The sequence below is a fragment of the Notolepis coatsorum genome (genome assembly GCF_963971535.1).
Source record: "Notolepis coatsorum genome assembly, chromosome: 4".
NCBI lineage: Eukaryota > Metazoa > Chordata > Actinopteri > Aulopiformes > Paralepididae > Notolepis > Notolepis coatsorum.
This window is the reverse complement of record NC_140168.1, coordinates 28,676,022-28,697,293: the sequence shown is the minus strand read 5'-3', so window position 1 is coordinate 28,697,293 and position 21,272 is coordinate 28,676,022. Positions and strand designations below refer to the sequence as shown.

The 21,272-nt window shown below is 41.7% G+C and overlaps 1 protein-coding gene across 1 annotated transcript; it reads right to left on the bottom strand.

Annotated features, from left to right (window-relative positions):
• Positions 1 to 5: 5 nt before the first annotated feature.
• Positions 6 to 5,735, bottom strand: hsbp1l1 (heat shock factor binding protein 1 like 1). The gene is made up of 3 exons (XM_084312267.1): positions 5,327 to 5,735; positions 5,163 to 5,229; positions 6 to 1,214 (listed from the first exon to the last, which is right to left on the bottom strand). Exons 1-3 carry the CDS (start codon positions 5,369 to 5,371, stop codon positions 1,120 to 1,122), a joined length of 207 nt encoding a protein of 68 aa, XP_084168393.1. The 5' UTR covers positions 5,372 to 5,735; the 3' UTR covers positions 6 to 1,119.
• Positions 5,736 to 21,272: the final 15,537 nt, after the last annotated feature.

Below are 21,272 nucleotides of genomic sequence, written 5' to 3'. Positions count from 1 at the left end.
ACATATGTACAGTAGGACATTTATATTTAAAAAAAATGTAAATAAAAAAAAAACTGCCAAAAAGGTTTGAATTTTAAAGAAAAATAAAAGGTTCAGAACATAATTTTGCAAAAACAAAAACTTGTTGTCTTGTCCTGTGTCATAAGAGTAACATGAATTCTTAAATTGAAAGGTCCACCTATAGGAGTATTTAAAGAGGAAGTATCATGTAATTGCAACGTTGTGGGTTCGATTCGAATCTAGCTTGTTGCTCATGTCCATCCAAGGAGGTTCCATAAAATGCCCCCCCTTGTTTCCCCCGACAACTGTCCTGACTAATAGAGGAGAAATACAAAAAAGTAATAAGTACTGACCCAAACAGACACAGGAAACAACGTGAACAAAGTAATGAGTACTGACCCAAACATACACAGGAAACAACGTAAACAAAGTAATGAGTACTACTACTGACCCAAATACACAGGAAACAAAGTAATGAGTACTGACCCAAACAGATACAGGAAACAACGTAAACAACAAAGTAATGAGTACTGACCCAAACAGACACAGGAAACAAAGTAATGAGTACTGAGTGACCCAAACAGACACAGGAAACAACATAAACAAAGTAATGAGTACTGACCCAAACAGACACAGGAAACATAAACAAATTAATGAGTACTGACCCAAACAGACACAGGTAACAATGTAAACAAAGTAATGAGTACTGACCCAAACAGACACAGGAAACAAACAAATTAATGAGTACTGACCCAAACAGACACAGGAAACAACGTAAACAAAGTAATGAGTACTGACCCAAACAAACCTTTGCTTACTTAATTTATTACAAATGGCTGCTCATGGTCATACAGTTAAACATTTACAAGACGTTTCCCTAAGGTTGTTTCAAATCGTAAATCAATTGTCTCTTTAACTCCAGTGTTCTGTGTTAAAGCTTCGAAGAATGGATACTGATTAGAGTATGGCTGACCTCAAATGAACAGTCCTATTCTAAGAAACTTTATGAATACCACTCTGTGGTCTTTCATTCAAGGCATAAGGGCTGACAAAGTTCCAGAAAATATTTAAGACGAGAGATGAACAGTTGAGACGTAGGCCTAGCCTCTTGTAGGCCAGTCACTTTGAAACGGGTCGCTCGTCCATGCCAGCTTGCGACATGAGATCAGCCACATTCTTCTCTAGGCCGTCGATCCGCGTTCCCATCTCATCTAGTGTGATAGATAAGGAACGCTGAGAGTGGGCTGTAATTATATTAAGAAGTGTTGAGCCAGAATGCATCACATTCAACATTTATGAGAGAAATTAGATTGGGTTACATGTTTGAAATGTTCCAATTCGTACCAGCACATGGACAAGTATGTATGGAGGATTCATTAGGGAATAGGGCCTACCACTTAATTTTAGCTGGGAAATGTGTCATATGCCCTGTAGGACATTTCATAGGACTCCATAATAAGAGAGTAGAGTTAGCTTAAAAAGGAGCTGTAAGTGGTATTTTTGTTTGTTAAAATAGGTGGTCTACATTCCAACAGCCATCACTGATATAGAGTGTTTGCTCAGTCCCTCCACTTGGCAGTAAACTGAAAATACATTTCCTGGTATCCCGTTCCCACTTTATCCAATAAGGAAAGAGAACTCCACACTGCAAAATGGTCTGACAAAAATTATAAATAAAAACAATTTTGAGCAAATGTGTCCTTGAAACAAGTAAAATAATCTACCAGTGCAGTAAGCAAATTCGGCTTGAAATAAGTAAAAATATCTAGGGTTCTCTCTCCTGATTGGATAAAGTAAGGCATACCAGAAAATGTATTTTCTGTTTACTGCAGAGCAGAGGGACTGAAGACATATGTTACTTCCCAAACACTCAGTAACAGTGATGGCTGTTGGAATGTAGCGCTATTTAACACTTATGAAGAGCTTACTCAGGAACATTTTCTGGTCTTAAGGATGCATTTTTGTAACTGGTAAACAGTACTAGTTAAGTATCACGTCAAACTGAGCTAAATGTTAAAGGAATGTATGCAAACATTATGGAAGCGGATAGGCCAGCTAGCCTAGCTGTTGGACAAAAAAAAACTCCTGGAGTTTTAAGCTAGGATAGTGGTCCATATCCGCTTCCATTAATTTGTGCTAAGCTAGTCTAGCTACAGCCGGATCACTTTCTACTGAATGCACAGTAAATTGGTATCCATCTTCTTGTCCGACTCTGAAGACTGTAAGCACATTTCCCATAACGTTGGCGTGTTCCTTTAAATTCACACATACAGTATATTGTACTTAAATCCACATTTAACCACTGTTCCCCAAGGCAGTCTCATTTAACCACTGTTCCCCCAGGCAGTCTCATTTAACCACTGTTCCCCCAGGCAGTCTCATTTAACCACTGTTCCCCCAGGCAGTCTCATTTAACCACTGTTCCCCCAGGCAGTCTCATTTAACCACTGTTCCCCCAGGCAGTCTCATTTAACCACTGTTCCCCCAGGCAGTCTCATTTAACCACTGTTCCCCAAGGCAGTCTCATTTAACCACTGTTCCCCCAGGCAGTCTCATTTAACCACTGTTCCCCAAGACAGTCTCATTTAACCACTGTTCCCCAAGACAGTCTCATTTAACCACTGTTCCCCCAGGCAGTCTCATTTAACCACTGTTCCCCCAGGCAGTCTCATTTAACCACTGTTCCCCAAGGCAGTCTCATTTAACCACTGTTCCCCAAGGCAGTCTCATTTAACCACTGTTCCCCAAGACAGTCTCATTTAACCACTGTTCCCCCAGGCAGTCTCATTTAACCACTGTTCCCCAAGGCAGTCTCATTTAACCACTGTTCCCCAAGACAGTCTCATTTAACCACTGTTCCCCAAGGCAGTCTCATTTAACCACTGTTCCCCAAGGCAGTCTCATTTAACCACTGTTCCCCCAGGCAGTCTCATTTAACCACTGTTCCCCAAGACAGTCTCATTTAACCACTGTTCCCCAAGACAGTCTCATTTAACCACTGTTCCCCCAGGCAGTCTCATTTAACCACTGTTCCCCAAGGCAGTCTAATTTATTAACCACTGTTCCCCCAGGCAGTCTCATTTAACCACTGTTCCCCAAGGCAGTCTAATTTATTAACCACTGTTCCCCCAGGCAGTCTCATTTAACCACTGTTCCCCCAGGCAGTCTCATTTAACCACTGTTCCCCAAGGCAGTCTCATTTAACCACTGTTCCCCCAGGCAGTCTCATTTAACCACTGTTCCCCCAGGCAGTCTCATTTAACCACTGTTCCCCCAGTGATTGATAAAGTCCCTGTCTGATGTTTGGACAATCATTAATGAGCTTATCATTGGTATGCAGGGGAGGAAACTAACTTTTTGGCTTACCAGCCAACTGGCGAGTATCTGATTTTTTTTACCAGCCAAACAGATTTTTTACCAGACAAAAAAAATCGCTAATTGTGATAATTACTTCTTTGTATGTCAAGCCGCGTCAATGTTGTGTATGCATCTGGGTAGGCACACTGTGCCTTTAAGACAGCACGGTGGTCTTACGACAGTGCTGTGAAGTACCGTCAAGTGTTGTGGTAACGTCAGTTGGGTTGGTGTGCTGTTGTGCACAGTGCACTGGTTGAGCTAGCCCCTTTCGTGACTGCGATGTGCAAGCCAGGGGCTTTTGAGCATGAAATAAAATGTCTAACCTTACGTCGTAGTCCGGTGCTTTTTTGGAAACATTATAGTCATAACAGATACAGTACACCTAGCTGGCTGCTTTGAGCACACGGGTCTAACGTTAGCTAGCAAGCAGCTATAGCTAAACGCTAACTAGAAGCTAACCACTGTATACAGTTCCAGTAGACTAACATTACACCTCTGTGATTTAAATGTGTCCTTAGTAACTTATACTCGAGGGTTGTACTAGGGTTGGATGCAGTTCCCCGTTGGTCAGTCTGTCTGTTTTCCATCTTCTGCTGTGTTTAACGTTATCTGTTTGCGAGTGCTCCTGATGGCTAGCCTAGTACCGCGGGACTTTTATTATTATATGTCCGCGGGTTGGCCAGTACTGCGCAAACGTTTATTAAACATTATATGTCCGCGGGTGGTCTTGTGCAGTGCTCTCGTGGCACTGTCAACTAAAGCGAACACTCAGAAGACACGCACCGTTTGCCAGTGCAGTGATTGCAGAATGTTTTATTTTTTTGTATACTCTCCAGCAGGGGAGGAAACTAACTTTTTGGCTTACCAGCCAACTGGCGGGTATCTGATTTTTTTTACCAGCCAAACGTAAAAAATACTAGCATTTGGCCAGTAAAGTGGCCTAATTTCCTCCCCTGTTGGTATGACAAGAATAATAACCTTGGTTTTCTGGATTCTAGCTCTGGAAGGTAGCCATAGCCCAGTTATGTTATTTATTGCAGTGGATCTTTTTGCATGTCAACAACCCCCAAACTGATATGCATTATGCTGCAGAACCCGATAACATTTTGTCCCCCATCTGAGAAAATATTTGCTGTTAAGATATGATTTGGTCTAGAATTCCATAACTATAGATAAGGTGGTAACAGTGGGGAGAGTGAAACAAGATGAATGAATAGTCATGGTTATACATTCTCTTATTAGACTGAAATCAAACTTCCCAATTAATCCCGGGGACCTCCCAGTATCTCAATAACCATATAGGCCATAGGAATCATAGATATATATAACATTTATATATGTCTATGATAGGAATAGCACACATGAAATTGAGTATCCCACTTTAAGGAGTGTCATTTCCTCACTTTCTTTTTTCCATCGACTTTTTAGATTGTAATCCTGCAAAAGTAGACATTTGCCCAAATTACTTTGCCATTGTTTATGAGTTTTGAGCTCTCAATATAAGGAAAATGGAATGCAATGACATCACTTAATTGCATTGCTGTGTGTGCGTGTGTGTGTCCATAGACGTCTCACCTTATCTCAGGCAATACAATTCCATTATTGTATCGCATTGCAGTTTCCTTACATTGTGAGTTGATAACTCAAAATTCAGAAAGAAAGTAAACAGAATTTTTTTGGGGCAAAATTACTTGATTCGGGTGGTAGGCCTATTACCCTTTCATTTCTAGATCAGATTGAGTTCTCAGACTGTGGACTGTGTGAGTGTCACTTAGTTATCACCAGGAATGATACTGTAAGGATATTTTTTGAGACCATCTGCTCAGAGAGAGCTTGGAAGCTTCCTTGAAGGCTCTGCATCGTCTTTTCCATCTGTAAAAGAGACAAAAAGATAAAGGCCGACCGTCGGTCGATGCGTGTGCTATAAGATATGTATATATTTCTAAAAGAAAGTAACTTAAAAACTTACAATTTCAGTCAGATCTCCAGCTGACTTGGAGTCAGTCTCTGACATGGTTCGCCTCAGTCCACACTTGGCGACAATGGAACTGATTAGACAATACAACTAAGTACGTTTCCCAATACAAACGTTTGTGTCCCGTCTTCAATTCGTAGTATATTGGTCTCAATAATCTGTTGATGTATTATTGTATGTCCCCGTGTAGGCACTACTGTACTGTAGCGCAACAACAAACTTTTCTGTGTCACCGCTGGCCAGACCCATTTCCGTCATGATTAACCCTTTATAACCCGGTCCAGCAGGTAGTAGTGAGCAGTTGAGCACTCAAATACAATTGTTGAAGCTTTGTTTTTTATTATCGAATTATTATTATTATTATTTTATATAGATTATGCATTTTCTCAGTGACATAATTCAGTCTGCAGTGATAAGTACATTGAAGCGTTCTCTGCTTTTTGTGTTTCCCGCTAATTACTTTCGGACCATTATTATTCAGTTAAATATCAGACGGCAGTTTAGCTAAATAGAGGCTATTGATTACTTGTGTATATCCGAACACTTTTCACTTCCGTGTTACATGGAGCTCGTGTTACGTCAAGGCTCTAATCAACATTCATTCACGCCCGCCCCCCTCGCTCACTCTCTCCTCAAAATACGAGTAGGTTGGTGGTATTTGTATTTATTGGTTTAAAATACAGAGACAGTGCATTTACATATTTACATTTGACTGTAAATATGCCAGTTTAGCCAGGTTGGCTCATTTTCAACTGTAGTCTGGGGGACCCTGATGTAAACAAGACGAACGTCTTTCTCTGGTCTGCATCCCCTTAACAATTGTGTGTATTGATACTGTGTATTGTACCCATTCTGCAATCTGTTAATACAATTTTCAATCAATCAATCAATCAGTCTCTGGGGCAGGTGACATGACATGAGCAGGGGCGTAGCTGGGGGGGGGGGGGGGGGGTAGCTTAGGATGATTCCAAGGGCCCAGCACTGGGGGGGGGGGGGGGGGCCAAAAAAAATGTTTTTTTTTTGTTTTTTGTTTTTTTTACTAGACATCACTCAGGTGTATTATTGATGCTCTCATTGATACTATGTTTGTTTCTGAAGTGTGTGTGTGTGTGTGTGTGTGTGAGATATATATATAGAGAGAGGGGGGGCTTTGGTAGACTATTGCATTGGTCCATTCATTGAAGATGAACGCAATGCGACATCCTTTACTAGGCTCACCCACCAACAGTGCAGGTGCTGAACTGCTGATCCGAATGTATAGGTAAAAACCATATTATGCGTTTTCATCAATAAAAAAATGGCAAAAAAAAAATCCGCTTACGCGCGCTCGCATTCACTGGGGGCCTACAAATACATTCTTTCATGGGGCCCAGAATCTGGAGCTACACCCCTGTGAGCACTACAATAATTAAGACAGTACAATAATTAAAACACAGTAGGAATCAGTAGGTTACAATACACTAAAATACATACAAATAAATACTGGTCTATTATAAAATAAAATAAAATAAATTGTCTATTATATCGGTTCACAGAATAATACAGAAAACGCGAGATACATTAGGACCAGGAAGCCCCTTTGGGAAATGGACCAATAGGGTATATCTGCAGAGCCGCAAGCCCAACGTCTGGGCGGGGCTTCGGGGCTTGTACTCTGTTTGAGGCGGGACTTCGGGGCTTGTACTCTGTTTGAGGCGGGTCTTCGGGGCTTGTACTCTGTTTGACTGTGCAGTAGTCAGTTTGTGCTGTTTATTTTTACAAGCAGTGAGGACTCGACAGCATTTGCATTTCTGTGTTCCGTGTTGCAGGTTAGGGTTAGGGTTAGAGTTAGGGTTAGGGTTAGGGTTAGGGTTAGGGTTAAAAATAAACAGCACAAACTGACTACTTCCGGGTTTTACAGGAAACAAGACAAGGTACAAGGCCCGATGCCCCGCCCACGCACAGTCCAAACAGAGTACAAGCCCCGAAGCCCCGCCCAGACGTTGGGTGTGCGTGAATACTTTCGGCAAGCAACAAGCCCTTCCGCGTTGCTCTGATTGGCCGAGCGCGCGCATGCGCATGAGCCGTGACGCGCTCCTCAGCCAGGCAGGAATACTAAGCTCCGTTTAACGCAATTTATACAAATGGAAGTATTGATTTCGCCGTAACGAATCATTAAAAAAATATACCGTTAACTGGAATATGTTGTGCCTTTACACATATGTTGGATTATGTAATTGGTTTGTCATGACAAACCAATAAAAAATTGCGAATTAACCGGTGGCTACAACAACACACAGTAACTACATGCATCATTGTTTACAATTAACGGTGGGGCTAATCGAAAGGACTGGACACGGCAGTGGTGGCTGGCCACTAGGGGCGCTCGGGCGCCGCCCCCCCTGGTTAACCCTGGTTAAAAGAGAGAAGAATAAGAAATATTTTTGTTTTGTTTTTTGTTTTATAGCCCTATAAATAATATAAACATGTTTAAAATTAATAATATTTACTCAGTATGTTTGTGTTTCCAATGCACAATATAACGTTAACACTTTAACCGCCGAAAACGCCGGAACTCGTCATTCCCCGCCATGCTCATTCCGCCGAGGACGCCTTAACTTGTCTTTGATGTCAATATTTCAAAAATCTGTCATCAAAATCATATTTCCTTTCCGGGGCCCTGAGACACAAGTGTGATCTGTTCTCAACTCTCTAGCGGTTCAAGAGCGCCATCTGGTGGCCGATCGGCAGATCGCCAACCGGATATTAACCTTTGAACCAGTAGTACTCATGCAAATGTGGTCCGGCCACTCTCTATAGCTCCCGCGACTCCATCTTGAAACACTGGATAATAGATCGCTCGCCCTAACTCAATAAACAACGTTATTTGGACGTATATACTATTATACAACCTGGAAATGGATCGGGCATTTCTACATCCCATAATCGAAAACGGTCTACTCCACGCTGATCGTCCAACGGCGCGAGGAACATACGGTAAGATTCAGCGTTATATTCTAACGTGTTCAATATAAACTGCTATGATGAACATATGACCCACTCTGGATGAATCATCTAACGTTGCCCACGGAATTATAAACGATCCCCCGCCCATCCGGTCATCATCAGATCATACGTAGATCATTCTAGAAGTACGTCCAGTTGACATTTTTCATCTCGCGCCGATCGCTACCAAACTGTATATTTCATCATCAATATAATGCATTTAGGGCTATAAATCACGTTCTGAAGAAAGCTGCAGAAAACGATAAAAACATACTTATACTTTAGACCATATTTTAGTATGAATATGTGAATGAAAAAGTTTAACGTTGCTACACCCTGAACAATACATATAGGACATTGAATGGGCCATAATAATGGCAATGTAGCAATAGAATTTAAAAAGTTATAGCCCTGCAAAGAAGGGGAACTTCTCCATAGACAAATAGAGCTGGCGAGGGATGGTAAATTATGAATTTAACCCATGGCGATCAAAGTGTTAATATATCAAATATAAATAATCATTTTCCTGAACAGGAAGTGACTCACTGTCTGTGTAAATGCAGCTGTCGCCTATAGAGGGCGCATGTTTATTTTTATATTTCATTTAATCTCATGTGACGTATCACGTCCTGTCTCACGCTCTGACTTGCCGTAGTTTGATCAGATCTGGCAGAACGTGCCCAGACATGTAGGAGAAGACAGTGCGAAGATGTATCGTCATGTCTGGGGAACTTTTGTGCTGGGAAGGAGTGGCAGCAGTGTGCACACGGCTAAACAAGCGAGCTCGTGGAAGAAGACGGCTCGAGGTGGGCGCGTGTACAGCAGGGACGCGGGAAGGGGGGGTGCGGGGGGTGCTGCAGCACCCCCTCTCAATTATTGCAAAAAAAAAAAAAAAAAATGTATGGCAGTATTCAGGCAAGCGATACAGGAGTCTCAAGGCGAGCACAGAAAGACTCAGAAGTAGCTTCTATCCCCAGGCCATCAGGCTGCTAAACGAACAATGAATGAACACTACACAACAACAACCACCAAACACACATAGCACACACATCCACACGCACACACTCACTTTAAACAAACACACTGTAGCACCCACTACACACACTTTATAGCACACACCCACTTTAAACAAACACACTGTAGCACCCACTCCCCACACTTTATATTTATGGATGAAGGATTGCACTACAACTCGTACACCTTACTGTAAATTGTACCTAAAATTGTACCTCATCCCATTTCTGCTTTGCACTAGATAGTACTGTACATTAGTACACTGCATAGTTGTGTATTGTATATTATATGGTAACTCAGAACATTGTACATATGTCTATACCGAACAACTGTGACCTCATTTTCTTCTTCTAAATTCATGCTATATTATGTTATTATGTTATTTGATACTATCTTGTCTAGCACAGTCTCTGGAGCGTAACAGTAAGAAGCATTTTGTATGAAAGTATTCTGTACTTCTGTATGACAACTATTAAAGAACTTGAACTTGAACTTGAGCAGATTTATGCACTTTATTTGTCAAAGCTAAAAGACTAAAATGTTAGAGTTTTGAAGATAACCCCCTCCCATTGAGCTGCAAGCAGGCCAAAGTGTTCTAAGCTGGTGATGAACCTGATGCTATGATGCTAACTAGCTCCACAGCTAGCCTGTTTCAAGAATTTGCATCAATAAACAGCCATCTGTAATTAAAGAACTCTGAGTCCTCGTCGTGCATCCATGGGCGGCACAGTAGAACACTGGACTGTGAAGTTGAAGACTCCCAAGTGAGAAATGAATCGCGTTGGCTATGAGGACGTCGGGTAGAGGATTGTCTACAGTCGAAGATGTATCGTCATGTCTGGGGAACTTTTGTGCTGGGAAGGAGTGGCAGCAGTGTGCACACGGCTAAACAAGCGAGCTCGTGGAAGAAGACGGCTCGAGGTGGGCGCGTGTACAGCAGGGACGCGGGAAGGGGGGGTGCGGGGGGTGCTGCAGCACCCCCTCTCAATTATTGCAAAAAAAAAAAAAATTTATGGCAGTATTTATATATTTGTATATACTGTAACTGTATAACTGTAACACTGTATATTATAAGTTTATCCTGCTCAAAGCACGTCACCATTTTAATATTGTGTGTATTGAGCCGTACTGTATTGTAGCCATTCTCCAATCTGTTAAATAAAGTTTTCATTCATTCATTACACTACTGTATGTACACAATCATACGTGTAAAACCGAGTAGATTTTCGAGTGATGACAGACTGTCACAGACTGATTGAATGACAGGTGAAACAACTAATTGTATTCACCTCCCGTCTCCCGCCCTTCCCACGCGCCACGAACCACTGAGCTACTGTGATACAGTGCTTGCGCAGTCAGTCGATTTGAGCTAGTAGTCAGACTTTGCTAGCACAGAATGTCTCACTCGCAGAAAAGAAAAATATCAGATTTATTTTCGAAACGTCCCGCCGGTCCCAGTGACAGTCCCACTAAATCTGATAAACGTCAGAGAGAGACAGAGACGACAGGTTCAGCCTCAGCATCAGGTATTGAAGAGTTAACTGAGTCTGTTCCCCTATACCCCCCCTCGGGCGCCAGGGGCTTCCACTGAGGGGTGATGCAAATAGGGATGGGGTGTTATGGCAGCTCATGATGGAAAGAGTGCGCACCGAGTCTGATCCCGAGTTGAAGAATTGGCTCCAAAAGAGAGACAACTGGATGTCCAACAACATCCAAAACGAAATCTTACAGCTGCTTGCCCATGATATTCAGCGACAAATTAGAGGCAAAGCATCCAAAAGCCCAATCTTTGGCTTGAGCGCTGACGGAACCACTGATGTCACTCACTGGAAAAGAACAATTCTCGTGTAATATACAGTTAGCCGATGACAACTTGGAAGCTCAGAACTTCTTTTGGGGTTTTTACAATGCCCGGCCCAGACACAACAGCCAAGACGCTGTTTTTGTGTATAAAATACTTTTACGCCTCGACCTGCCCATGGAGAGGCTGATAGGATACTGTTTTGACGGGGCCAGCAACATGTCTGGGGGGTACAGGCTAGACCAGGGGTTCCCAAATTTGTCAGGCCGCGACCCAAAAAAAACGGTGTCAGAGAGCCGCGACCCCCACTATTATAGGAGGTAAAAAAACATTATTTTAAATGGAAATGTATGGTTGAAACATGCAAACGTTCAAACGCACACACACTAATAAGCATTGGAGGCTTTTAACCAGGGCCGGACTGGGGAAATCATTCAGGCCAGGAAATATAGCCCCAGTCAGGCCACTTTTTAAGCAGGGGGTCTGGGGGTCCCCCACCAGGATGTTTTTTTGTTACAAAGACTTAATTTCCTGCATTCTGGTGCAGGCATTTCTTTTATTTGTACCCTTTAAATGCCAGTGTTTGTGATGGCATCACAACTTATTGTTAAAAAACAGGCTAGCATATGTATGATTAGCAACAACACAGGTTTTTTGTAATTGATAAATACAATATTTTATTCAACTTCAGCCCTGATCATAACACCACATATTCATTTTATAATTCTAACCCTTTAAATGCCAGTGTGTGTGATGGCATATATTTGCAATATATCAAATGCAAAGTACATTTTTCTGGGGGGGATTATTACAGGCTAGCATGTGTCAATGATTAGCAGTTTTTCGTAAGGATCCCGCCTCCACCAATCACATGCGGCTCCCTTTGTGTGTGTGTGAGAGCAAGAGAGAGAGAGAGAGAGATAGTTCTCCAACTTGTGTGAGTTGCAGTGATCTCCTGGTTGTTCCCCATCTAGGTTATCTAACTATTGCGCTGGTGCAAATAGAAACACTGGCCTGGCCTGCTTCTAAGTTCAGTGGCCTGACCGCAAAAAAAAAAAAAAAAAAAAAAAAATCTTCATCTGGCGACCCCCCAGCACCCCCTGCCGTTTTATAGTTCCCGCGGCCCTGGTGTACAGGACTCTGCCACTGAACTTTTCCACGTATCAGTAAGATTTCACAGCATCCATCTTAAAGAAGCAGCAGACGTTTCCCTACATTGAAGTTGAACTGCATAGGCAAATGCCATTTACCAAGTTGACTGACTACACGTCTCAGGTATTGACTTTTCAGAGAGAAGTATTGTTGTAGGCTACAATTGCATTGCAAGTGCGCACATTCTTGAGACTGTATATAAGGTTGTTTACAGTTTAATATTTTTGGCCATTTAAGAATAGTGTTATGGTTGATATCCATTAATGAAGTCTAGCTTTATAAGGTTAATTTAGAAAAGGCCAATCATAAAGGGTATATTCGAACTTGATACTTGCATTTTCATAATAGCCTATAGGCTTACATTTTCATTTCGTTTTTGAATTTCATATTAGCCTACACATTTTATTAGTTATATCCCAGTATAGTAAGCTACTATAATATAAACCTAGGCCTATGGTTTATTTTTCTATTTTTCGTGATTTGTATTTCACATTGAAAAAAGTGTAGATTTGAATTAGCCTACAATGTTCAACTAAATTAAGCATTTTATTTTTGAATACTTAAGACATTTGTTGACACTTTTCATTATTAGGCTTACACATTTCTTAGACTGAATTAGCCTACCCCTCTATTTACAGTTCATAGTTCTTATTCCATAGATATGGTTCATAAATATTTAATGAATACATAATTGATTTATTTACTACACAGTAAACATGTCACAAAGGGGTGAAATAGAGCAGACTGAATCTCAGATTGAGACAGACAAGCTAGACGATAGTGAGCCAGTCGTATTTACCACATCAGACTTGCCTCCTCTGACTAAGGCAGATTCTACACAGCCTAGGAAAAGTGAAAGCACTCTGACACGTTCTGAAAAGGGACAGGCTCTTGTAGACGATAAGGTGATGGATCTAAAAGTGAACTTCAAAAGGGCATATGAGAGGTGGAAACACAACATAAATAGACTGAAAAAATCCATCAAGTATAAGGACGACTCTGACCTAATGGAGATCATGGCCAGAATAAATTCAGCCCAAATTGAGATTGATGGTATTTATCTAAAAATGAGAGACACTTTACATCCCGATCATCCAGACTCAGAAACCCGTAGAAGGAATGATACATGCCAATCGCTCACCAGGACTGCTAATAAAAGGGCTCAGCAGTTCCTCAACAACAAGATGAGAACCAGGACTGCTAATAAAAGGGCTCAGCAGTTCCTCAACAACGGTGGTTCTGAAATCTCAGTGTCACACAACGCAAGACAAGCTGCAGCGGAAGCAGCCGCAACTACAGAGGTACTAAAAATAATGAAAGACCAGAATGAGCAAGAAGGAGAAATCCGAAGACTGGAGCAGGAAGATGAAAGGCTGTCGGCTGAAAACGACGCAGAGAATGCCAAGAACGACGCAGAGAACGCCAAGAAAAACACAGAGAACGCAAAGAAAAGAGTTCTATTCATCATGGAAAGTGCTGATAGAAAAACAAAGCTAGAAGAGAAAAAGAGAAGTGGAACGGTTAGAGGAACTCAAGAAACTCAATGCAGCTAAGGCAAAGCTAAAGGTTTACACTGAAAGCGTTCATAATGATGATGGAGAAGATCATCTGTGGTTACCTCTTCTACACTATCCTTCAGCACATTCGCTAGCTCTCACCCCACAAGAAGAACTGCGTCCTCTTGCGCCTCCAGTGTATCAACCCAACCCCAATCCGGCAGTCTCTAGACCTCAGGAGAGTGTAGACTCAGAGCCTGGGGTAAAGACAGTCTCTAGACCTCAGGAGAGTGTAGACTCAGAGCCTGGGGTAAAGACAGTCTCTAGACCTCAGGAGAGTGTAGACTCAGAGCCTGGGGTAAAGACAGTCTCTAGCCCTCGGGAGAGTGTAGACTCAGAGCCTGGGGTAAAGACAGTCTCTAGACCTCAGGAGAGTGTAGACTCAGAGCCTGGGGTAAAGACAGTCTCTAGACCTCAGGAGAGTGTAGACTCCGAGCCTGGGGTAAAGACAGTCTCTAGACCTCAGGAGAGTGTAGACTCAGAGCCTGGGGTGGAGAGTGAGCGAGAGGAACAGGAAGAGCCTGTCATTCTGACTGGACAAGAGCCATGCACTGCTACAGCAAACGGTGTGAAGAATGAAGATGAGAATCAACAAGGAGAGAACCCTTCTCAACAAGGAGAGAGCCCTTCTCAACAAGGAGAGAGCCCTTCTCAACAAGGAGAGAGCCCTTCTCAACAAGGAGAGAGACCTTCTCAACAAGGAGAGAGCCCTTCTCAACAAGGAGAGAGACCTTCTCAACAAGGAGAGAGCCCTTCTCAACAAGGAGAGAGACCTCAACAAGGAGAGAGACCTCAACAAGGAGAGAGACCTTCTCAACAAGGAGAGAGACCTCATCAACAAGGAGAGAGACCTTCTCAACAAGGAGAGATACCTCATCAACAAGGAGAGAGACATTCTCATCAACAAGGAGAGAAAACAAAACCAGGAGAGTTTGTGAAAGAAGACCATCTTCAGAAAAGATGGAAGAGAGTTCAGTTCCTGTCAAATGAGTTCTGGACTAGGTGGAGAAAGGAGTACCTGCTGAATCTGCAACACAGAAGAAAATGGACCAAGGACAGGAGAAATACCAGCAAGATGAGAACTTGCCAAGAAATCAGTGGAAGTTAGCTGCTGACAATAGGGTCAGAAGAGTTAAGCTGTTAGTCAGTGACACAACACTAGACAACAAAGGCGCACGCATATCTCAGCCACATTATTTAGAGAGAGCCATACACAAAACGGTACTATTACTGGAAGCAGAGTAAAGGCTCATTGAAACCTTTTTTTTGTTTTTGTGTATTTGGTTTGTTTAAAAGGTTCCCAATGTTTAAAGGGTTCCTGATGTTTTAAATGGTTATGTTGAAAATCACATGTTATGTGATTGGTGGGAGTGTAAATGCAGCTGTCGCCTATAGAGGGCGCATGTTTATTTTTATATTTCATTTTATCTCATGTGACGTACCACGTCCTGTCTCACGCTCTGACTTGCCGTAGTTTGATCAGATCTGGCAGAACGTGCCTAGACATGTAGGAGAAGACAGCGCAGCAGATTTGTGCACTTATTTGTCAAAGCTAAAAGACTAATATACTAGAGTTTTGAAGATAACCCCCTCCCATTGAGCTGCAAGCAGGCCAAAGTGGTTAGTAGAGCTTATTCACACTTTTCGTTTTGTTTTTGTAATTCTATTGACTGAATTGTATGAGTATTGATTGTTATTATTTCCTGCATTGTAGTTCTACGGTGGTGATGAACCTGATGCTATGATGCTAACTAGCTCCAGCTAGCCTGTTTCAAGAATTTGCATCAATAAACAGCCATCTGTAATTAAAGAACTCGGAGTCCTCGTCGTGCATCCATGGGCGGCACAGTCTGATAGAGAATACGTTCTGTTACCGTAGCCGCATTTCTCCTAGCCGTATTTCTCTCGGGCTAGACGCAATAGCGCTTTGAGTGCGCGTGCACGCCGTGCACTGTTTCATCTCTGTATCCGTCGCAGCCAATCAGTGCGTAACGCGCTGTGCGTTGAAATATGATGTATTATGATGGAACATGGGCGCGTTTTGAAGCGGTCTAAGCAGCAGCGTCTATAATTTCCGTAGCCGCATTTCTCGGAGACGCTCTCTGATTGGCCGACGACAGTTTTTTCCGTAGCCGCATTTCGCGGAGACGCTCTCTCTGATTGGCCAACGCCAGAGTCTGGTTAGTTACAGTAGATAGTCTCTCTATGCTGTTGTGATGCAGCTATTTGTCTTAGAGCGTGACGGCAAGTTCTTTCGACGGTTAAGCTTAGGCACTCTTTCAAAGTTGGTTAAGGTTAGAGTTTGTCTTAGAGCATGGCGATAGAACGCCAGGTAGTTTGCGGAAATGGACAAAGACACAGCTCTTCACTCACACAGTACTTGTTGGCTAACAACAAGCTATATATGGATGCAGTGTGGACATGCATGGACAATGGACATCAACACAGTCTGGACAGTGGAGTGGATATACTTTATCAAGCCCTTCTGCCTGCTGCCAACTTAACAACAAGGTATAGTTGCAATATCTCTCTCTCTCGCTCGCTCGCTCTCTCTGCACGACTCCAGGGCGCTGAAGAGGGCGAGGAAGATCATGGCCGACCCATCCCACCCCGGTCACAGCCTCTTCACCCTGCTCCCCTCTGGGAGAAGGCTGAGGATCCCAAAGGCTGTGAAAGCTCGACACAGACTGAGCTTCTTCCCCTCAGCCGCCAGGCTGATCAATGCCTCAGGTCCCCCCCCCCCTCTGTACCCCCCCCCCCCCTCCTCTGCCCCCAAGTGACACTGCACTGACTGCACTGCACTAGTCCGTACTGGATCTCTGCACTCTTCACTTTATATATATCACTGATTCTTGAGAGTTGGGACAAAACATGTCCTACATAGAAAAGTCTAATTTATATAAAAAAATAAAGAAATTCATAATGAGTGATATACTCACAAAGTTACATCTAAAGGTATTGTGTATACTGATGTTATGTTTTAGCACATATATTTGTTTTTTGGGGGATATTTGTTTAAATGTATAATCTGTGGTTAGAAGCTCCCATGTTAATTATCTTGTCCTCAGCAAGGGGTTACATTATTGACCAGCCCAAAAAAGCTTGAAAGACCTCTCCACTTGTGAAAACATACATATCAAATCAAAGATAAGGGTTATACATGTATAAAACAATGCATGCCATGAAACTCAAATAATATTGCCCATAGAAATCTACCTATCAAAGTTGTGTCCTCAGTTTATGTCAACTCTGTCAGACCTTTTCATAAACCTAATTAAATCAGGCAATAGCATGGCTAGCTCTATCCCTGAGGACCCCTTTTCCTTCCCCTGAATGTGGTGAATGCAACACTACCACACATGGTCTGGTAAGTTTTACACTTTTTGATATTTTAGACAAACAATGTCAATATTCCGATGGTCACAGCTGGAACATGTCAACACCGTCTCTCCGTTATTATACTTTTAAAAAAACAATAGTGGATTGAATTCAAGTGTTTCAGTGAGATTATTAAGACAGCTAGCAACTGCCAAAAAAACTAGCTAGCTGCAGTGCACAATACAGGCTTGGAGGGAAAATGTGTGCCCTTTTGTCAACTCCGTCAGACGTCAACTCCATCAGATTGTGTGTCTGACGGAGTTGACGTGTAAACTGATGGAGTTGACAAATCCATCAATAACCTCATAATATGCTATTATTATACTATTTTTGAACATGGTAAAGGATTTAAATGTTATTTCAGAGTTTTATCTGCACAGAAGTGTGCATATAATAGCATGCATCAGAGCATGGGCAGGCTGTGGTCTGCTTATTGAATAATTGTCTTACTTTCCCAGCACATGTGTTAATAAATAAATATAAATATATCACTTGTCTACGTTGATTGATTGATTGATGTAAAATATGGTGCAGTGTGTAGTTTTCACTACCAAACATCTACACTCTTGCCTCTTATAGAGCGGGGAAGGAGTTCCATGTTGCCCTTTCATATCCCAGAAGAGATACAAGACAGAAGAAAACAGTTATTCTTGTTATTATACTGTTTACTTAGATCATCAGAGCAGAGGGGCACGGTGGTAAACTGTGGATATTTGTTAGGTTTTAGTGAGTTGTTCCTTACCTTCGCGTGGGGTATGTCTGGGAGTGCTTGCATTCTTTCATTTATTTGCATTTCTTTTAAATTTGTTGGACCTTATGGTGTTCTTGTTCTGTTCTTGACTTATTGTTATGTTTCTTCTTGACTTGTTTAAAGAAGACGTGTACGGCCCATGGGGACATTAACGTGTGTTGTCGGGCCTTACAAATTAATTTTATTTGATTTGATTTCATCTTAATATCTTTATAATAATTCTTAATATAGGACTGGTCCATGCGTGTCTAGATTGCTGCATCATCCTTTCTCTGACTTTCCATCCATAGTGTAATACATTATGGTATGGAGTGATCAACAGGATAATTCTTTGCTAGTCAGTTGTCACAATCTTATCAGTTGTAATTAAGGCTGTCAAAGTTAACACGGTATTAACGCGTTATCGCCCGATTCTATTAACGCCACTATTTTTTTTAACTCACGATTAACTTTTAAGATTATTATTATTTTTGTATTACTAGACTTCACTCAGGTGTATTATTGATGCTCTCATTGATACTATGTTTGTTTCTGAAGTGTGTGTGTGTGTGTGTGAGATATATATAGAGAGAGAGAGGGGGGTGAGAGAGATGAGGAAGGGGCAAGAGAGAAAGAGAGCCGGGAGAGTGTGAGTGTGAGAGAGAGAGAGGGGGGGTGTGTGATTACTCAGCCCTTGTGTGGGTGAATGTAACAAGTTCCTAACGTTTTCTTTCCCCTATTATTTCATGCACACTTTATTCATTGTTTTAAATTATTATTTTCTTTTAAGTTATTTTGTGCATCACTCTGTTTTGAATTTGATGCAAATTTGCAATGCATGAGGGTCATCCTTTTGTGTTAAATGGCTGCATAAAGCAAGCATTTGTTGACTCATGTTGATAAGATTATTAAAACTTGGAACTTGAAAAATATCTGTTTAAGGTAGATAAAAAAAGATATGTTAAAAAAAATGCAATTAATTCATGATTAATCGCGAGTTAACTATGGACAATCATGCGATTAATCACGATTATATATTTTAATCCATTGACAGCACTAGTTGTAATATACCCTAGGATTATTGGAATGAATGTCTTTGAATTTTCTCCCACTGCTTCCACTGAACATGGATTTTGTCTGCACAAGCCAGTGTGAAGATGTTTGCAACATCTAGTTGTAGAAACTACGCACTGCAGCTTTAACGTCAATCAATCAATCATGTTTAGTAAATAGACACCTGATTTTATAGTCTTATTCTAATACATTTTCATGACTTTTGTATTATAGGAAAGCATGGCTAGACAGAAATTGTCAGTTGAGGAGCGAAGGAGAAGAAATAGAGAGTACCAATGAAAGAGAAGAGAAGAATTACACAGTGACGAAGAGAGCAAACATGTCATGCAAGAGCAGGAAAGACAAAGGTGGAAAAAGAGGGTTCAAGACAAAAAAGTAATAGAAATAGACAAGATGGGAGACAGGGCACAGAGGTATCGGAGAAAATATTGGAGAGAGGTCCAGAAAAGGTGCAGATAGAAAAGGTCCTGTGAAGGTGCGGTGCTGGAGGCAGACACCCCCCCAGATCAGGATATTCTAGATAACAATGCCAGACAGCGCAGAGAGTCTCTCAGACAGGAACAGAAACAAAGTAAAACACGAAAAAGGCATTCAAGATAAATACAAACTTTAAAAGAGAAGATTACAAATGTAACAAAGCAACAAAACAACCTGAGAAAAACAATAATGTGCTGAAAAAAGGCTACAAATACTGTACATCAACACTGGACTCTCCAGGCACGGAAACAAAGAATATGCTATCAGGAAGCAAAGTAAGGAATCAGAAAATCCAAAAGGCCCTGCTATTCCACCACATCCTCAGAAGAGAGCTGAAGACAAACAAACAAACTCCTGGCCCACGGCGCCAAAAACCAGCACTGAGTTCATCAGGCAAGATTCTTAAAAAGTATCGTCTTCTTCAACAAATGAAAGACTTTGGGTTAACCTATAAGTTAATGAGAGAAAGGGAGCATCCTCAGAAAAAGCCAACATTCATACAGGGTGTAACACAGAATGTCCAGGATTTCTTCCTGAACTCTGCACGTGTGACGATGTGTGATGATGGATAGTGCTAATGATGGCTTTGTCATTATAAATTATTTCCCATATCTTTTAAAATCTTCGAAATTTTGCAATACAAAATTATGTAGGTTAGAGTTATCCTATCCCAAAAATTTACTCATATTTAAATTCCCCATTAAGAAATGCATCATTTCGACACCTTGCATGTTAGGATTTCCTTCAGATTCATGTTGGCATCCATGTATGGCGAAGGCCCGGACTGGCCATCGGGAGCTCTGTCTGTCTGTCACACACACACAAAGGGAGCCGCATGTGATTGGTGGAGGCGGTACCAGGCCATACAACTGATTGACAGTTGAGATGAATGAATGAATGAATGAATGACTTTATTTGACAATATAAAAAATAAACATGTGACAGAAGAGCACAGTCGGGATATACTGCCAAGGATGAAACACAAAAAAGCTCAGAGCTTATTTCCATTGTGGTCCTTGTAGGGGGGTGGGGGAATCTGATGCTTAAAACATGCATCATACAAAACGTGACATCACAACACATCACATATACCATTTATATACATACAGACTCATACAACATGCAAGGGTGCCTTAAGCTAAGTGTCTAGGTATAGTCCCTTTTGAGCCATGTCTTCAGATGGCGAATGGAATGGCAGATGGCACTTCTGCAAAATGACAGGGAGAGACAGCGAAAGACAAACAATTTCAAGCATAACCTACGCTTGAAGATGGACAGTGGAAAAAGAGGAAGGGTCGAGCAGAGAGGGAAAGAGAGAAAAATACATACTGCTTACTGCTTGTATTTCACAGAACAGTCAGATGGAAATGACTCGAAATGAAATGTTTCAACAGTGGAAAAAAGAGGAAGGGTGGGGCAGAGAGGGAGGGAGAGAAAAATACATACTGCTGACTGCTTGTATTTCACAAAACAGTCAGATGGGAATTACTGGAAATGAAATGTTTCAACACTTCAACAGTGAAAAAAAGAGGAAGCATGGAGCAGAGACGGGACGCCCTAAATGTTGCCGCTAAATGTGGCAACATTGACCAAATGTTTTCTTGCACCACGGGACCACCAGGTTAGTCAGTGATAAAAATAAACATGCTAGCTAGCTAACATAGCTAATGTTACCATGCATCATCATCATCCCCTGTAATTTTTTCCCCGCATAAATCTTTTATTCAACTTCAGTCCTGATCATAACCATTTAAATTTTTCTTGTAATGTCAG